The 20700-nt window shown below is 40.9% G+C and overlaps 1 protein-coding gene across 2 annotated transcripts in view; it reads left to right on the top strand.

Annotated features, from left to right (window-relative positions):
- The window catches only part of mgaa (MAX dimerization protein MGA a), a 91424-nt gene extending 72492 nt beyond the window's left edge, over positions 1–18932 (top strand). For both annotated transcript variants that reach the window (XM_080203020.1, XM_080203019.1), the window contains exons 19-25: positions 2962–3025; positions 3288–3473; positions 4437–4548; positions 5501–5797; positions 7575–7757; positions 14040–14246; positions 16721–18932. In XM_080203020.1, coding sequence (XP_080059146.1) covers positions 2962–3025; positions 3288–3473; positions 4437–4548; positions 5501–5797; positions 7575–7757; positions 14040–14246; positions 16721–18024 — 2353 coding nt within the window. In that variant the 3' untranslated portion in view covers positions 18025–18932. The remainder of the gene's footprint in view (positions 1–2961; positions 3026–3287; positions 3474–4436; positions 4549–5500; positions 5798–7574; positions 7758–14039; positions 14247–16720) is intronic.
- The last annotated feature ends 1768 nt before the right edge of the window (positions 18933–20700 follow it).

Below are 20700 nucleotides of genomic sequence, written 5' to 3'. Positions count from 1 at the left end.
AAGGGGAGTTGGAGGAGGATTAGCAATGAAGACACAAGTGGAGAGCACTGTCCTCACCATGGGGGTTCAGGCATGCTATCTCCTCTGGTGAGCTCCTGTTACCTCTGATTTGTGCCACCTTGTCCTGCACAAGAGAGGGAAGTGTGTCAGTGAGTATAGTGAAGTTTGTTTGGGTGATGGTCGAATAATATGTGCTGCTGAGATATCAGTGTGAGGCTTATAGCAGTGCTAAGTGTGCAAGGGTGAGGTGGAGCATGTAAGTATTGGGTATGAGTCCCAATTGGTCAAGATTGTGTTGAGGATGTAGTGAGTTGAGCAGTGTTTAAATTTAGTGATGCTGTTCGTAGAATCTGGCATTTGAAGATTCATTCAATGACAGTAACCAATTATTTGAGTTCATTGGACTTTTTGGGTTTGGGCTCCTGGTGATGCTTGTATAGCTATCTCCTCCCACTGCCTTCTGAATACCTGTCCTGATGACTAGCTGGCTTCCTGTGGATACAAGATATTTCTGCTTCTTTCTACCTCTTCCACCAAGGTCTCCAGTGCAGAATCTGAAAACCTTGGAGCATTCTCCTTCCAATGTTGTGTGACCATTTAATGTTTCACAGCTCAGATTTACTCTGTGGCTGGAGCGTATGCTGGCAATTACAATGTACTTTTCCCTTTAAGTGTACTGCCTCATTACTTTGAGCAGTCACTCTTAATTGCACATGAGTTTGCCTACTTGGTTTGACCTAAAAATAGGCTGTTAATTGCACATTGCAATCACTGCACCAACTTCAAGATGTTGAGGATTCTGTGTCATCCTTATTGAAGCAGATGACCTGCTCCACCTTAATTGAAACAGATTTATTGAAGGTGTGTTGATCTTTATTTTTCATTTTTGGTTAAAGTTTATGACATGACTCTTGATCTTATTTGAAAAATTGTTTTGGGATATGCCTAATCTAGCTGATCGCATCAGCCTCATAGTTAAAGTGATGGATAAATTGGTAAAACCTCTCTGATATACCACTAAAAGTTTACTGAATGAGTCCAAGCTGTGAGTGATCAAGAGCATGCAGTTTCCCACAGTTAATATCACATTTGACAGGGTTTTGAGAGACTCCTATTCTGCTGAAATAGTTGCTCTAGTGATTCAGCTGCTGCTTTAAAATTTAAGTTTGTTCAGATCCTTTGGATACTGATTGGCCTTTCCCTACTTTTAAAACAGTTGCATTGTGCCATAATCTTTGCAGCAAAAATTTCTGGTTAATTTCTACAAGCGCATAAATACAAGTAAAATTGGAGAAATGTGGAGAGAACGTTGAACTACATGTACAAGCACAGCACGTTTTTGAATCTGAGTCATACGATGCAGGCAGATTCTTGTTAGTGTGAATGTTTTATCTTTTGAAGAGGAATGGAGGCAGTGAATGAGAGATTTAGTACAATTGAAAGGAACACAAGTCTGAAAGCAAAATGATATGGCCTTCCATGCAGGCCTTAGCAGTGCTTTGGACCAACTTACTTATCTGCAAACTTGGACAAGGTATGGAATAGAAAAAGGGTGTTCAATCTGCACTTAGGAGCCTGTAAGGTTGAATGTTCAGGCAACTGTTCTAATCGTGCTTATATTTCTTACTCATTTTATTCAGTTTATATTTTGTGACTTTGGAAGTTTCTAAATGTCTTTTTCTGTGCTTTGGCTCATTGATAAATCCTAAATCATAATAACATGATCAGTTGGTTACATCAACTTGAGATATTTGCAAATAAATGTGAATGTGAAGTTAACATTATAAACATACAAAATAAGAGCAGAAGTAGGCCAGATCCTAGCTGTCTTGAATTCTATCGCATCTACCCCCAATAACCTTAATCAGTTAATCTACTCTGCTTTAAAAGTATTCAATCCCTAAGTTAATTTGAGTTTGTTTACTTGTTTGGCATGCAAAAGAACACCTCATTTCCCCCACCTTCTGAGGCAAGAGAATTTCAAACTTGTGCAACCCTCTCTGAAAAGTGTCCCCTCAACTCCATTCTCGAAGGGCAACCTCTAATTTTAAAACCATGGCCCCTAGTTCAGACTTGCCCACAAGAGGAAACATCCTTTACACATCCACCTTGTCAAGACCATTCAGGATCTTACTCTTCAATCAAATAACACCTCATTCTTCTAAACTCTTGTGGAAGTAAGTGCAGCTTACCCAACCTTTCATCATAACACAACTCAGTCATTTCAGGCATCAATCTAATAATCTCCTCTGAACTCTTCCAACACATTTACATCTTTCTTTAAATAAGGAGACCAAACTCTACACATAATTGAAGATGTGGTCTTACCATAGCATCCTTACATTAATGTTCAATTCCTATTATAATAAACAATAGCATCCTATTAGCCTTCTTGATCATATGCTGTATGTGCAAACTAACATGCAGTTTTTCTCCATTTAAGTGATACTCTGCATCTTTTATATTTTTCCTGAAAAAGTGAACAATATCCTATTTTCCCATACTATGCTCCCATCTGCCAGATTTTGCCCACTCATTCAAAATATCTGAATCTATCTGCAAATTCCTTATGCCTTCAGAACATATTTTCCTGCCTATCTTTGTGTCGTCTGCTACCATGCCTTTGTTCCCTCATTTAAGTCATTGATGTAAATTGCAAAAAAGTTGAGGCCATAGCACAAACCCCTGTAGGGTGCCCACATATAAGGTTAAATGTATGTGGGCTCCATGTTGCGTGCTTGTGTGTCTTCAAAACCAAAGGTTGGAATTAAAATAAACTTATAGGGAGGGTTGCTCAGTACTTGGTCTTGTGTCCTTATATTTTGAGATGGATCGATCAATCTTGAAATTGCAAAAATGTGTTGATGAGAAGTCTCTACAGTCTGTAATGAGTGAAAAGAACAGGATTTATTTTTCGACCTCTTCACAATGTGTAATAATCTAATTTTCTTTTGTTTCCAGATGCCATTTCCATAATCCATACCTTATTAAAAAAGCACCAGAAGAGGAACCCAAACCCAAGGAGGTAAGAAATCACGTGGAGGGAATTAATGTGGGAGGAGTCTCAGAACCCAAGAGAATTATTGCGCTAGGGAGAGGATGACTGTACATTGGAACTATTGGTGGCATCGGTGGAACAGTAATTGGTGCTTTTTTGGCAAGGTGGATTTACATTTTGGAAATCGATTAACATGCAGAGGGTTTTGTTGTTTCTGTTGTTGAATATCAAGTGACTTCAGAAAGATGCTTACTGAAAATCCTCTACTGCATTTTTTTTTCTGCTTTAGAAACCCAGCCCATTTCTCAGCAAGGAAGCAAAAGCTCAGTTGGATGCCCTGATGGTATATCGAACCACACATACAGTGAATGAGAGGCGGCGGCGTTCTGAGATGCGAGAACTCTTCGAAAAACTGAAGAGAACTCTGGGACTCCGAAGAGAACAGAAGGCCTCAAAGCATTACATTCTCAAACAGGTTTATACATTTTTTTATATCTTTGAGGCATTTTAACAGTAGAGTTTATTTCTGGGTCTTATCATTTGTGTTATCTTATCAACCTGGTGTTGTCAGACTTTTTACTGTCTTATCATTTGAACAGTTAACACACTTGTAGAAAATTCCCCTCTCTACCATTTTAACAAAGGTATTGATTGACCCGATTGCATTAATTGTCTTCTTCTGTATTTTGCTTCAGTCTTTGGTGCTGCTAATAGCAGGGAGGGTGTTGGCTACTGTGGAGAAAATCCAGCAAGGACTGGGATATGGAAACCCTATTAATTTTAATGATTCATGATGACATAGACTGCAACTTTGGGATATTAGTTAGATCTCAGACTGCTTTTTGCAAAAACGTGGTCAGTGGGCTGGTTCCTGTCTGTTGTAATTTGAATGGCTGAGAAGATGGTTTTCATTGCTAGATCACAGTATTTTAACATGGCCCTTCTGGTGAGGGTTTGTTGAAATTCGTTACTTTTGTATATTTTGTGCAGTGCACATGTGAATAGAATAATTTCGTGGGAAAGAACAATAGGAAACCTGCTGGTACATTGGTTAGCACTGCTGCCTCACAGTGCCAGAGACTGTGTCAGTTCCAGCTTCGGGTGACTGTGTGGAGCTTGCACATTCTCCCTATGTCTGCATGGGTTTCCTCCCACTTTCCAAAGATGTATGAGTTAAGTTGATTAGCCATGGTAAATTGCCCCTTAGTGTCAGGGGGATTAGCAAGGTAAATGCATGGGGTTATGGGGCCTGGGTGGGATTGTTGTTGGTGCAGGCACGATGGACCAAATGGCGTCCTTCTGCACTGTAGTGATTCTATTCTATGAGAGAAGTGCTCCGGAATTGGGTATTTTTACCTGAACTACCAATTAACAATGTAGTGACTTTTTTTATGATGGCTGGAATATTTTATGATTGTTAATTCCTGTACGGTTTTAGGCATTTGCCGAAATCCAGAATCTGCAGGATCACTCTGATCGTCTAACTGCTGAGAGAAGCATCCAGGCACGTAAAAGGGATTTGCTCATTCGAAAGGTGTCCTTCTTGACAGGTAAGAGCTGGTTGCAACTCTCGGTAATGGCAGAAAAATGCCATTGGTAACAATTTACCTTGCAGTTACTGTAGATAGAAAATGCCTGATACACACTCATGGTTTTGGAGGACATTTAACTTCATATCAAAAGATGTTTCCAAAAGTCGAGACAGTAAGTCTCTTGCGTGTAGATGTACAAAATTATTAAATAAAAATCACCTAGTGTCATTGTTGATTTGTGGGCTGGTTACTCCTACCAATATTATCTTGGACGGTTGCATCTTCAGCAGATAGATTGGTGAGGACAAGATTAAATAATTCTTTTCCTCCTGTTGGTTCCCTCATCCCCTGCTGCAGACCCAGTCTAGTAGGTATGTCCTTTAGGACTAGGTGAGCTCAGTCAGGTTTTCTGCTGATTATTTCCAATTGAGTTACTTCCCATATTTTCTGTTTTCATTTCAGACTTTAGGCATTCCCACAGTATTTTACTTCTGTATTTTACGTTTGCCCCAGTACTTGAAAATTTATTTGGCGAATCTTGTATAGATATCAAAGTATTTTCTCTCGGCTCTGCCCTGTCCTTTTACACTGTATATAAACTAGGCTGTATGATATATGCCAGATGATTCAGATCAAATTACAGGCTAATGCCTCCCTCAAAGCAGTGGGCAGAGGAATTGTATGTGTTTTGCCAGTGATGGTTAATATATATGATGCACATCCGCCACAGTAGTACTTGGCTGTACATCAAGATTACATCATTTGATAAAGCTTAAACACACTTGCATTTTGGATCTAGTAGTGTTTAATTTTACAATTAAAATCAAAACTCAAATGATCAGATACTCGATGGCATGAGATATAAGAGAGTGATAACGCCACTCAGGGTGATGCAGAAGGGATTGTGTCAGCTTAAGTAAGACTTAATTATTACTGTGTTAATTTTCATAATTGTGTGCCCTATTTTTAGGGAAGACTGAGGAGGTTATTTTGAAAAAACTGGAGTACATCTGTGCCAAACAGAGAGCATTAGATGTTCAGAAGAAAAACAACCTACAGCAAGAAGCTGATACAAGAAAGCAGAACTGTAGCAGTTGGAGAAAAGCATCTAATTCATCTGAAACTATGGATCCTCTCCAGAAGGTGGCAATGAGTTTACAGATCCAGAAACCACCTAATGTCACTATGCTGAAAAGCGGGCAAGACCTGGTGCCCGAGGCTGGCAAACCTCTTATTCTGAGTAGGAAAAGATCATCAGTGGCTTCACGTATGTAACTTTGCCTTCTACATAGGAGCATGACAATGTTGTAGTAATGGACACTGAAGACAGTATTTAATGGAGGAGATGGGACTCTTGTTCACAGGCTAGAGAGCCACGGAGAGCCTTGTGTTACCTCTTAAGAAAAGACTGCCACGTGTGCCATTCAGGCACTTAACTGGGCAGCAGCAAGGCTCTCTTTGGGATCATGGACCCTGGAGGCAAAAGTCCCACCTGCCAAGAAATGCTGGCCAATTAGAAGCTGGCAGCTCCATTCAATGGCAGCACAAGTGGGAATGTAGTGGCTGCTGTCAGTATGACACGTACCCTCAACTTGTTGCTGGAGCCCAGGCCGCTGGTGAGTGATGGTGGCAGAATTGTCACAGGGGATGAGAGGGGTCGACAGCATGCCCGTCCCACCCCAAAATGCTGAATCCCTTGATCAGGCACTTAGTGCCTTTGAACAAGGAATTCCAGGGTGCTCACAAGCAACCTTGCAGGAGTTTGCTGGTCGTGCACCCTGCATGGTGAGCCCCAGCCCATCTCTGGATTAATACCACTGGCAACGGGATGAGGCCTTCAACAGGGAGTTAATTGCTCACTAGAGAACCTCGATTTGACATGGGTCAGGAAGTCCACCTATGGGCCTTTCTGCTATTGACTTAATTGGGATGGAGGAGGAAAGGTGGTGAGAACCCCAACCATCACTCTGCCACCTCATTAAATTCCTCCATGGGTGTCCATTGATGCAATAGTGTATAGCTGTTGTCTCCTCATTTATAATACAAAACGGATTAAAAAACATTACTTTTTTTGGAACACTGGAGGCTGTTCTTTGTAGAATTAATCGTTTGTTGCTACCTTTGCGTTTTAGCTGCAGTCTTTTGCAGCAGAGTAACATGTAAAATTTCATATAACTGGGAGCAGCTGCACAGATAATCACTGGCTCCCATTCTTGTAAAGGGTTCTCATCTGCACAATCTGATAACTACAGAAAATTGTATGTTTAGTTTCATGTTTGTGAAATCATTTTGATAATTGTTGAAGTTTTTTTGGGCTTTATCTTGAATGGCACCTTCTACCTGAAGATTTCTAAGTTTAACTTTTTATTGTTGAGAAAGTGAAGTAAAAAGCAGACAAATGGACCAGGACACAATTAGTAAGGTTAAAATGAAAACAACAATACAAATCTGGGGCAGAATCCTCTCTCAAAAAATTTTAAGTGTTGAATTCGCAGGAGTAATTCACACTGGTTTTTACAGTGAGAGTTCACACTAGAATCTCCCACACTTGTACAATGCGGAGGCCACCAGCTTGAATATTATTAAATATCAGTGGGTGGGACCTATTCTGACTAGGAGCCTGCTACACTAAAAAAATCAGCGCAGCAGGATGGGGGAATTGCTCTCCCCCTGATCTTTAACTTCACATGATGCATTTGCAGCTTAGAAAAATGACAAAGAAATTCGGAGATGGTATTGATTTAAAGACGAGAAATACATCATTCCTGCATCACAATTTCACAATTGAATAACCTGCTGACGCACAGGCACATTGTTAAGGGTGGGATCACATAGACCTGCAAAGCAGAGAGGAGTCAGTATGTTCAAAAGCGGAAAGAGAAAATTGGAAAAAGGAAATTATATTTGGAAACAAGAAATAGAAGAGGATTGCTTACCAGGCAACAATATATTATTTGGATCTTATCGAGAAGTATAAGAGGATAAATTCAGCATTAACAGTGCATCATTTTTTTATTGGGCTGTTTCTATATTTTTTTTGCCAGAATCTCCAGCTTCTTCTGTCTCTCTGACTCCTGGGAGTTTGTTGATGACGCCACAGGGTCAGGTTCTAACTTTAAAGGGCCCCCTTGTTTCTGGCGAAACCCCAGTCTTCACCACTGAGGGACTCCTACATGGAAACCAGTTGATATCCAAGGGAGATGACACTACTGGGACAAGCATTGCAGGTAATATAATTGAGTTTTGGACTCAATCTTGCATTCATTCTGTTCTTGCAAATGTATGTTGCAACAATTAAATGATGTGACTGAGACACAGACAACACAATGTCTTAGTGCTTCCATCTCTAGGGTCTGGTTTGCAATCCAACCAACTTTCAAATCGAACATTTATTCTCCTCTTGCAAAAACTGGGGGAAAATTATTGTCTCCCACTGATGTTCAGTTGTTACTTCAGCCACAGGGATAGCTTGTATGGGAAATGGAATTCCAATTCTGACACAGCAGGTTGTTGGAACACAGAAGGAAAAACTCATAATCCGGAATCAGTTCCAATTCCATGATATTGGGCATTCAGAATAAAAAAAAAGTTCTATTCCTAGTACTGCCATTCCTCAGTTCAACAGGAAGCTTTATAAATGGAGGAAGAATTCAAAAAGTAAGGAAGTTATATTGGAGAAGAAAGTCTTTTCTTTAAGGGTTACAGATTTGAGTAAAATGAATATAGGTCCTCATTCATGCATTCTCAGTAGTTTGTCTTTATCACCCCTGTCAACATACATTTGCTCCTGATGCAGCAATACCCTTGAAATTAAATTTCTTGTCCTTGTTTTCAAATCCCTCATGGCCTTGCTTCTCTCTAACCTCTTGCAGAATTGCATCTCTGATGCAGATTCAAACAGATAGGAAGATAGAGAAACTATTTCTGCTGGTTGAAGAGCCGAGAACTAGAGGACATAGTGAAAAAGTCAGAGTCAGAGCCAGACCCCTCAGGAGTAAAGTTAGAAACTGTTCTACATATAAAGGGTGGTAGAAGTTTGGAATGTTCTTCCATGAATGGCAATGGGGGATGCTAAGTCAGTTGTTTGTTTTAAATTTGCAATTGACAGATCTCTATTAACTAAAGGTATGAAGAGATCTGGGACAAAGACTGACTGAATGGTGAGTGTGATTCAAAATGCACGGGGGCGTGGGCAAATTTGCTGTCAATGTCACAAGTATCCTGCAAGAAAGCAAAGAGAGTGAAAAGATCAAGAAATGGTTCTACCTAGACTGAACAATTGCAGATGCAGGTGTTTTGTGAATGGGAAATCAGTGCAAGAGTTTGACTGGAGGAACAGTGAGCACGGGAAAGAATCGAGAGTAGTTACTCCTCCAGTACAAATTTTCTGTCTCCCTGGGATTAGGCCCGGAAGGAGCTGCCTGTACTCCGGATATCTTCAAGGATACCAGTCCCATTTTACTTTGTGTAATACTGTGGTAGCGTTGGGTAAGGAAACTGAGAAGGGAAGATCAGTTCCATTTAAATTTTCTTAAGAACATAAGAAATAGGAGCAGGAGTAAGCCATCTACCCCTTCAAGCCTGCCCTGGCTTTCAGTAAGATCATGGCTGATCTGAAGTGGATCAGTTCCACTTTCCCGCTTTCTCCCCGTAACCCTTAATTCCCTTGTCTATCAGAAATCTATCTACCCATGACTTAAATATATTCAATGAGGTAGCCTCCACCACTTCAATGGGCAGAGAATTCTAGAGATTCACCACCCTTTCAGTGAAGAAGTTCCTCCTCAACTCCGTTCTAAACTGCCTCCCCCTTATTTTGAGGCTGTGCCCTCTAGTTCTGTTTTCCTTTCTAAGCGGAAAGAATCTCTCTACCTCTAGAGAGGTAGAGAGATTCTTTCCGCTTGAAGGGGCAAGATATCTAGCCCCTTCATTATCTTGTAAGTCTATGTAAGATCCCCCTCAGCCTTCTAAACTCTAACGAGTACAGGCCCAGTCTATTCAATCTCTCCTCATAAGCTAACCCCCTCATCTCCGGTATCAGCCTGTTGAACCTTCTCTGTACTCCCTCCAAGGCCAATATATCCTTCCGCAAATGCGGCGACCAAAACTGCACACAGTACTCCAGTTGTGGACTCACCGGTGCCTTGTACAGTTGCAGCAAGACCTCCCTGCTTTTATATTCTATCCCCCTTGCTATAGAGGCCAACATTCTATTCGCCGCCTTGATCACTAACATTACTATTACTAACTTCTTACTAACATTAAGCTCTCGTGCTGGGAGAGGCTCTGTAACGATAGAACAGAAAGCTAAAATATCAAAAGTGATTCTGAGTCACTCTTTGTGATGAAAAAGGTTGTGTGAAAGGTTATTGATTTTATGGACTACCGATGTCCTGCCATGAAGGTTAGTATTTAAGCAAAAAGTCCCAACACCTCTTGTCCGAATCTCATTGACATAGCAAAAGATAAATGCTGATGTGAGGTGATTTGCATGGCTGACCAAAAGCCCCCAGATTGGTTGCATTTTGTAAATCATTAACTTAACTAAACCAGATGTAACCATTTCATAAAATTCTACAACATAGAAGGAGGCTATTTGGCTCATTTTGTCTATGCCAACTCCATAAGTGTTATCCAATTAGTTCTAGTCCCCTGATCTTTTTTCCACAGCTCTGAACTTTTTCCCCATTCAAGTAATTATCCCATACAGTTTCTGTTGAATGTGCTTCTGAGTATATGAGAATAAAAGATTTTATATGTGTGTGTGTGTATATATATATTATATATAAAAATATAATTTTGAGTATTTGTGCTGTCTTATCTTTTTGAAGATGAAAACCCTGAAAAAAAACAAATACAGAAGGTAATATCACGATGAGACTAAGTCACTGAATAAAGGAATTAATGACAATGAGCCATGCAAAAAATCTCAACAAGAGTCTTTGGTTGGAAGGGAGGAATTGTTTTGACTCCTCATGATGGGACAGGACATGGGCCTAAGTGGCCTACTCCTATTCCTAATTCATGCTCTCTCCAGGCCTGTTTGTTAATGATCTCAATTAAAATTGCTGCATCTTTTATTATGGAGGTGACTACACTGCAAGGCCACAAAGTTCAATTCTAGCACTGCAACTAGCAGCAGTATACAGGGGCTGGCAGCCTTCTGGCATGGCCTGCATCTATCATTATGCAGTGAAAAATGATAGCACGAATATTCGTAGCATGTGCTGGAAGCTTACAGAATGGGCAGGTTGTGACATTAGTCAGCTTCTAACACTAGTTTGTCACATGACCTTTGTTTTTGGGTCTTACAGGTCTTGGTAATGCCCACTCAATCACACACGCAGCTGAACATAGATTCAGCCACACACGTCCCCTTCAGTGTTAAAGGGATCAGAATGTAATTCTTATGGGAGTTGCTTCTAACTTTCTTTTGATACTGCAGAGTGCAATGGTTAAGCTGGTCTCGTTAACTTAATGACTTATGAAATGGAAGTACTGTGCACTATGTTATTGGAAGAGTTGACAAAAGGAGAGATTTGGATTTGAAAGCCTCTGAATAGAAAACTTGCTTCCATTCATGGGGATTAAAGAAGGTATTCGCCCATCTATGGTCTTCAGAGAATATATCTCTTCCAACTCAACCAGGGACAGTATCTGTCGATGATATTTCACTAGTTAGGCAGTCGCAGAACTGTACTTACTCTTCCAACCAGACCTGCAACCACAGAGCAGGGTGACAACAGCACTGCCAGTGACAATTGAGGTCACTAGCCTGAAATTTCTAAACCTGCTGATCCTTCCAGGCGGGAACCGGTGACAAAACTGAAATGTTTTAAGTCACCATACATAGCCGTAGATGGGATATCACCAAGGGTCTCTGTGCAATGAGAAGCAAATTACTTGTCTCCTCCCTAAGCAGAAACAGGAAGAGGCAGAATCTAACTTTTCCAGGTTAGTGGACCTTCCAGTGTTTTGAATATTGACCCCTAGTTCTAGATTTTCCCACTAGAGGAAGCATCCTCTCCACGTCCAACCTGTCAAGAACCTTCAAGATCTTATTTGTTCAAATCAAGTTGCCTGTTACTTTTCTAAATGCCAGCAGATAAAAGCCAAGCCTGTCCAGCCTTTCCCTATAAGACAACCTGCCCATTCTAGGTATTCATCTGGTAAACCTTCACTGACTTGCTTGCAATACAATCCTTCCTTAAGCAACACTGTACAGCGTATTCTAGATGTGGTCTCATTAGTGCTCTGTATAGTTGAAGCATAACCTCCCTTCTTTTGTGTTCAATTCCCCCTGCAATAAATAATAGCATTTTATTAGCTTGCCTAATTACTTGCCTTTTGCGATTCATGCACTAAGTCACCCAGATCCCTTTTGCATCTCAGAGCTCTGCAATCTATCCCCATTTAGATAATCTTCCTGCTAAAATGGACAGTTTCACAATTTCCACAATATATTCCATTTGCTAGACCTTTGCCTACACACTCAAACTATATATATATTTTGTAGCCTACTTATGTCCTTTTTGCAATTTACTTTCTTACCTATCTTTGTGTCATTGGCAAATTTGACAACCATCCCATCCATCCCTTCTTGGAACAATACATCCACCGGTTCCCCTTTATCCACAACATATGTTATTTCCTCAAAAAACTCCAGTAAATTTGTTAAACGTGATTTCTCTCACAAATCCATGTTGACTGTGCCTGATTACCGTGAACCTGTCCAAGTGCCTGGCTATAACTTTAATAAAGCTTCAAACCTTTTCCCTATGACAGATTTTAAGCTAAATGACCTGTAGTTTCCTACTTTGACTCCTTTTTGAATAATAATTTGCTATCTTCCAATCAAATGGGACCTTCCCCAAATCTAGGGAGTTCTGGAAAAATAGAATGGAATCCCTAGAGTGCAGGAGGAGGCCATTTGGCCCGTCGACTCTCCAACAGTGCATCTTACCCAGCCCCACCCCCCATACCCTATCCCAATAACACTACATATTTACCTGTTAATCCCCCCTAATGTAGATATCTTGGAATGCTAAGGGACAATTTAGCGTAATTAATCCACCTAACCTGCAAATTTGCAGGTTATGAGGAGGAAACCGGGCACCTGGAGAAAATCCACATAGACGCAAGGGAGATGTACAAATTCCAAACAGACAGTCACCCAAGGCTGGAATCGAACTCGGGTCCCTGGCGCCATAGGGCAGCCGTGCCAACCACTGTGCCACCACACTGCATCACCTATCTCACTAGTCGCATCTTTTAAGACACTAGAATAAAGTCCATCAGGATCCAGGCACTTGTCATCCCACAACTCCAACACTTTACTCAATATCATCTTTCTGGTGTTTGTAATCTTCCTGAGTTCCTACCATTTGCTGATTTTATAGCTGCTTCTGGGATGATGCATGTATTCTCTATAGTGAAGACTGATGCAAAATACCTATTCAATTAATCTGCTATTTCCTTGTTTCCCATTATCAGTTCTCCAGACTCATTTTCTATCAAACCAATGCTTATTTTGTTGACATCTTTTTAAAACATTTATAGAAATTTTTACTATCTGTTTCTATATTTTTGACCATCTTTCTCTCGTACTCAAAATTTGCCGTCTTATTAATATTTTAGTCATCCTTTGCTGTTCCTTATATTCTGTCCAATCTAGTTCCAGCTGTCTTTGCGCAATTATATGCCTTTTCTTTAGAGTTTGATACTATCTTCAACTTTCTCCTTAACCACGGATGATGTTTGTCCCTTGGACTTTTTCTTACTTGTTGGAATGTTTCTATTCTGAAATATGCTCTTAAATATTTGCCATTGTATCCCTACTGACCTAATTTGCCAATTCAGTTTAACCAGCTCTGCTTTTATGCCCTCGTAATTGCCCTTATTTAAGTTTAAAAACATTGGGGGTTGTGAGAGGAGGGGATCTTCAGCCTGCATTTGTTGTCAGAGAGAATGGCAACCCAAGTAGAAAATCCAGAGACACTCGGGAAATGTGATTCTCTCCAGAGAGGTTGCATTTCTCAATTTTTTTCCCCGCCCTCACTGTCAGTGTCAGGACTTTCACACCCACAAAGGGCTGAAATCTCACTTAATAATATAGACACCCCCCTCCATGGGGGCTAAACGCCTGCTGGGTTTGCAGCCACTCATTACTGCATCTAACACTGGGTTGCATGCACCATCAAGGAGATGGGTGGCCAATAGGAATTTTGTATTCTGCGCGCGTCATTTGATCGGGTACCCTCAGTACCTGCGCTTGATATGTGGTTGATTGTGTACATGTTTGCAGGCACGGAGAACAGTGCTTCCTAGAGAGTACCTGAATCCTACAAATCAGTCGCATAATGTATTGATGCATCAGTGGCCCAAATCATTTTTGTCTGAAGATGTTGCTCTGAACCATTGTCCCATTTTGTGTTATTTTTACTTCCAAGACATGAGCTCTGATTGTCTTTACCTTGGTGTGAGAAAATTCTTCCTTTCTGTCTCTCCAGGCATTGCTCTAGTTACTATCCAGCTGCAGGGGTTGCCAGTTCCACTTCAGGTAAACAACAGTACCATTGAGGGATCTCACAAATCTGCAGGGATGACCTCTGCACAGCCAAGCACCAAGCCTTCTGGGACTGAGGTAGCAAGTGCTGGTTCAGCCGATTTGGCGCAAGGGAAAGAACATAAACCGGAAGCTTCAACCGATTCAGTTGGTAAGAAATAATACATCCATACTTTGCTGAGTGTTTTCCACAGTATGTATTGGTTTGGAATGAATCAATATCACTGTATTTATTGCAGGATTGTATTTCACTTCTTGTTGTCATATGCAAAATAGTTGGTGCATAGCATTGAGTGTGTTGGTCCCATGAGTGAAGGGACAGGTACCAGATGGCTGTAGATCATGAAAGTACCAGATAGCTGTCGACCACAGTGTGTCAGGGAGTGTGCTGTCCAACATCTCTGGGAATTAAAAAGCAGTTGGAATTTAATGGACATGGGTGCCTGGATGGTTCAGCATCCACTACCCACCCCATCCCCAGCCAGTCTCTTTGGGGCAGAAAAGACATCTAAAGGAGCATTAGTTGTATAAGTCTTGATGGATCCTAATTCAATCACCACAATCGTTTTGAAACAATATTGAGTTTGATTTGGTGCTTTGCTGTTTGTGTAGTGTGCAGTTGAGTCGTGTTTTATAAGTATGCACCCTAATATTTAGGTTAGTTTCGCTGATAGTTCTGTAGCAACATGTTTGAGACTGCATGGGCACATGACAGGGTTAACGGAGGGGTTAACCTTATGATGTCATGAAAACATAAGAAATAGGAGCAGGAGTAGGCCATTCAGCCCCCACGAGTTTGTTCCTTTATTGAGTAAAATTATGGCTGGATCTGATTATAGGCTTATCTCCACTTTTGTGCTTGCCCCCGCCTCCAATAACCCTTGATTCCTTTGTCAGTCAAAAATCTGTCTAGCTCAGCTTTAACTACATTCAACGACCTAGCCTCCACAGCTTGCTGGATAGAGAATTCCAAACACGAACAACGCATTGAGAGAAGAAATTCTTCCTAAATGTCTGTCTTAATTTGAAACTGTGTTCCCTAGTTCTAAATTCCCTCACAATGGGAAACATCCACTCAGCATCTAGCTTGTCCAGAGCCCTTCAGAATCTTATAGATTTAAGTAAGATTACTTCTAATTCTAGGTTCCAGTGAGTTTATAGGCTGAACCTGTTCCACCTTTCCTCATAAGACAAAATCTTCAATCCATTAATCAGTTTGGGGAACCATTTCTGAACTACTTCCAATGAAAACATGTCCCTCCTTAAGTAAAGGTAAAGTTGCCACTGTCCCAGGTGACCATAGACTGCTCTCCGTTTTGAAGGGGAGAGCTGACTGGTGGTGATTTAACTTCAGAATCACCACATTTCAGGTGAGGGACAAGATTGAGAGGGCAGGGCCTTCATGAATAGTTTCAGCCAGTATGGGAATTGAACCCGTGCTGTTGATGTTATTCTGCATCACTAACAGCTGTCCGGTCAACTGAGAGCCGAACTCTACACGGTACTCTGGTGTCATCTTACCAATGTTCTGTACAGTTGTTACCAAGACACTCTACTTTTATACTCCATCTCTTTTACAATATAGGCCAGCATTTCCATTTACCTTCCTAATTCCTTGATGTACCTGCAGGCTAGCCTTTGTGATTCATGTACAAGGATCCCTAGTCCCTCAGTCCTGCAGTATTCTGAAATCTTGTCATTTAAATATTATTCTGCTTTCTGTTCTTCCTGCCAAAGTGCGTTGCCTCACATTTTCCAACATGATACTTCATCTGCAATATTTTATCCCATTTACTTTACTCAACTATGTCCCTTTGCAAATATCCTCCTCATAACTTGTTTTCCTGCCAATCTTCATATCATTAGCAGAGTTGACTACAGTACTGTCACTCACTCCATCCAATCATTGATATAGATTGTAAATAGCTGAAGATTGTGAATAGCATTGATCCCTTTGGCAGTCCATTAGTTCCAATTTGGCTTTGTGAAAATGACCCTTCTTTCCTGACTGTTTCCTGTTAATTAGCCAGCCCTTTGTGCTAATATATTACGCCAATACCGTGAGTTCTTACCTTACCTGGCACCTAATCGAATGTCTTTTGGAAATGCATTACATCTGCTGATTTCCCTTTATCCACTTTGCTTGTTACAGCTCATAGAGCTTTAAGTTTTGTCAACCATGATTTCGCTTTTACAAAACCACATTTATTCGACTCTGTTATGATTTTTGTCATTTGACTCAATTTGAGGCAGACTGATTACTGTTGCAAGGCAAGATTGAGTGTAATGAAACAGCGTTGTAGGACTGGTGATGGTGCTTGCAGTTCCTGACATGTTGCTTTTCTCATTGTTCTCCGAGGGAGGCACTTCACTGGAATGCTGGAAGAAAGTAATTCATTCAAGTTGAGGTTGCATACTTCAGTGACCACTTAGAGAACAATAGTAGACAATAGAATATGGTGCTTGCATATTCTGTGACTAGCAACATGGAGTATATGAATTAAGAGAAAAATAATTTATTTGTGTACTGTTGCTACAATGTAACTTTAAATGCACAAAATGTAGTACCTATAGAGCATCAGTAACTCACACTTACATGTTTACTTCTTTTCTATCTCACTCCAGATAATAAAACTTCTTCCTTCCTGATGCCAAGGATAGTGAATGTAACCTCGCTGGCTACTGGGGAAGCTCCATCACTGAATCTAGAAGGGATGAGTGATTCCTTTGCAGAAGTGGATTCTCAAGCTCTTGACTTCAGCATGAAAGGGAAGAAGCAGCGTACAACACAAGGACAGCAAAGTTACACAGACAGCAAAAGAACATCTGACCTAAAGAACAGCTCACAAGCAACCGAGGAATTTACTGTACTTGGCGAAAGTGAGATCATGCCATTTCTTATTGTGTCGTCAGAGGCTTCAAAGACCGAACGTCACCATCAACAAAAACAGGTTCCAACACCTCGAGTAATGAGTTCTGACAAGGTCAGTAGATCGCCAAAGGCACTGGATCTCTATGGTGTATCTGGCACAGAAAAGGCCTGGGCACAAGAGGAGACTTCGAATGGATCAGCGCCAACAACTGGAGTAATCCTCGGAGATAAATTGGAGCTTCAGGTGCAGACAAGCAGCACAGGTAAAACTATTGGGCTAAATGATGGAGATGCAGAACTGTCATCATCTCAGCTACTTGAACCATTGTTGAAAGCAAATGGCACGGCATCTGGTGAAATGGACACTGAGGGGTACGAGCCATTCACTTCACTTTTAAATGAGCTTGCATTTTTAAACCAGCAGTTCTCTGATGATGAGGAAAATCCAGATGCATCTTCAATATCTGATCACCCGGCACTGGGCTTTATTGATACTGGAAGTCAAGGAGATGACATGGATGAATTGTCGTTGATCCACGGGCCAATAAGACTAGTGGACATTGATGGTGCTGATGAAGCCACTGAACTGAAGCAGGTATCAGAGAGAGAGAGTGGTGGATCCACTAGCCCCCTTGTATTGCAGTTGGAGGGGGAGGACTTGAATGTTGAGCAGTTGCTTAGTGGCGGGATGCCTGTGGATTCCCAAAATGAGTTGGACGATGGCACACTGGACTTTGAGGGCGACCCTACCTGTGATGCAGGCAGTTCGATAAACGTTTCCCCACCCCCACTAGTGCACATGAAGGCACCCTCACCTTCAACAAATACTGAAGTTCCAAGCAGTTTAGACATGCTTTGGAGACCAATGCCCAAGTTGGCACCCCTTGGCTTAATCAGGGTTTCTGGAAAGGGTGAATCAGCAGCATTGACTGAGCAGTCTTCAGAGAATAACAAACCGATGCCCGCACTAGCACGGATTTCATCTCCACAACAGACAAGCACAGAGTGTCCAAGCAGTATTTCAGGAGAACACTACAATTCCTCTGTGAAAGAGTGATAAAAATGCTGCTTCAAAATTTCTCTCTCTCTTTGCTAGCTTTTGAGGATTCTTCACAGAAAACTAGTGTACTGTTAGATCTCTGTAATGAGTTAAATATGGAACTGAAATGAATGTGAATTGAATTTTGGAGATCTGTGGTGATCATGCAGGGAGTGTTATTAACCAATGAAATGTGTTTAATCTGGCAAGTCACCAGATAGTAAAACTGCTGTACCATTTCCAGCTACTTTTCCTTGTGAATTTGTGGTGATCAGACAGCTGATTGCTGTAGTGCACTAATTCACAGGGAACTAAGCTGAAATTGGGCATTTTGAGGCTTGGTTTTATGATGTGGAATCTTCCATTTAAAATCATTTCTGGACTTCGTACAGTTTGTAAGTATGTCACCTTAAGCATGAAGATGCTGAGCATTACTTCCTGGGTAGGTGAATAAACACCTTTTCTATGTAGCGTGTATAGTATGGAGATTTGAGCTTTGCAAGCGCAATCATTCAGCTGTAATAAAAACTGACTTTGCTTCAGTGGTTTTGCTAACCTAATGTTCTGAATAGCTGAGGAGCTTTTGGTGTATTCAAAATGCACCAAACCTTACTTTTGGATTTCCTAGTACTGGAGAAAATGAGATTTGAATAGAATCTGTTGTGTTAATACTGCTGAAAATGAATTATGATGAGTACATGAGGGTCGAGAGAAAAGATCTGATTTATGGTGTGTCTTGGATAACATGTAAATACTACATATTTTAAAAACTACATTATGAAATAGATATTTCTTAAGTGTTTCTTTTTTGTTGAGATCCCACTTATTTTTTTAAAAATACACACTGCTATCACAGACTTGATTAGAACCTCCCTGTGTATGTGATAAGAGGGTATGCTTGACCTTGCAATAAAACCGTTAAATCAGGTTAGCTTGCCTTTTACAAACGTTGTATGCATTATGCCTTTTTTAATTTGACGTATTGGTAACTGCGTTGAAGCAAGTAACTTTTTCTTGTGTTTCATTTGGATTTTGATTGGGAATGGAGGACTGTGCGTTCTGTGGAATTTACTCCTGAAGTGGTTATGAACCAGATCACTTAACAGTTTCGCTCATTTATTCAGTCTCTAGACACAGAGATTAAAATAAGCCCGCTTCACCCCTACCCAATCTGCGAGTTAAGATTCAAGTGGCAGCCCGTTTAAGACTGACTGTCAACAGTCACACAGAGCAGGTTCTGTTCCATTCTGTGCTGTATCTGAGGCCTTATTCAAGATTTATTTTTCCTTTCGTGCATGTATATCAGGATAAAAATGTTCAGTTTATTTGACCACTTCTTGAATCCCATCTATATATTGAAAATTTTTGTATGCTCTCTGCCCCCATTGAAATTTTACATCATACCTTTCTATCAACATTTAACATGTAATTTGCTGTTCCAAAGACATTGTTCCACATTTAGTCATCAGCAACCTCTGTGGTGCAAGGGTCTAAAGTCTCCGAACTTGGACATCTTCCATGTAAGAGTGCAGCATGACTGTTGGCATGCTTCCAAGCCAATGAAGCATAGTAATGTTACTCAAAGCCCAGCCCAAGTGTTACACCAGACCTGTTGAGTTCAGTATTTAGCCATGGTAAGGAATTTAAGCGTGGTACTGTCTAGTTGCAGTATCAAATTGTTCATTATGGTTCTTCATTAATGGTATTTTCAATCTGTACAAAGAGGGATTCTCACCATCTTTGCTAATGGTTTACTGTTAACATCCCACAATTATTATGGATGAGCCTCAGAGCAGAGTAAAGCTCCTTGTGCTGTCCTTAATTTGCTAACCTAGACAGCATTCCATTTAGTGTTGTGTACTTACTGACTTCTTACATCCTAGCAGAACAGCAACTAGTCTTGTTAATGGCACTGGGCACTGCCATAAAAATAAATTGTCATTTTACCATGAGCCAATTCACTATTTTTCCATAAACCAAATCACTATTTTTTCATGAACTAATTCACTATTTTACCATGAACCAATTCACCAGTGTATTTAAATGTTTGCACATGCTTTGCACTTCTTGCCCACATTACTCTTGCTTCCATTGTGATGATTTTTGAGTTGTAATTTTGTATGATAATGAAAAAAGCTTTGTTTGGCCATAATGACAAACCTCTCAGCACTAGATGACAATTTTGTTCCTTTCGCAAGCACACCAGAACAGCAAAAGGAAATCAAGGACCCGATTTTACCATCAAGTTGCGCGAAAACTTTGTAAAGTCGGGTGTGAGGCAAATAGTGCAATCGTGCCCGCCTCTGTGCTGTTCCCCCTTTACCAATGGCTGCAGTTGGGACTGTGCCTGAAAGGGGCATGGAGTCAATTTAAATCATTTGCATGTATTTAAATTGACTTAATGGGCTGCATGCCCAAACTTACCGTTATGTTCCCCTTTACCACAGCATTCACCCGCCTAAATTCGGTGAAACGGATATGGTTCGCAAAGGTCCAATTTGGGCGCTCCAGCTTCTGAAGATGTAAGTTCTGAACCTCTGGTGGCTCTCTGACTCAGATCGATGGTGGAGAGAAAGAGGGAGGCAGTTCAGATGGCTCTCGTGGGGAGGGAGGCGGTTCAGATGGCTCTGTAGTGGGGATGATGTAAAGATGCCGGCGTTGGACTGGGGTAAAACAGAAAGAAATCCCACAACA

Source organism: Carcharhinus amblyrhynchos, chromosome 14 (genome assembly GCF_965287045.1).
Source record: "Carcharhinus amblyrhynchos chromosome 14, sCarAmb.v2.hapA, whole genome shotgun sequence".
NCBI lineage: Eukaryota > Metazoa > Chordata > Chondrichthyes > Carcharhiniformes > Carcharhinidae > Carcharhinus > Carcharhinus amblyrhynchos.
Note: the sequence above shows the minus strand (reverse complement) of the source record. Positions and strands in the feature narration are given on the sequence as shown.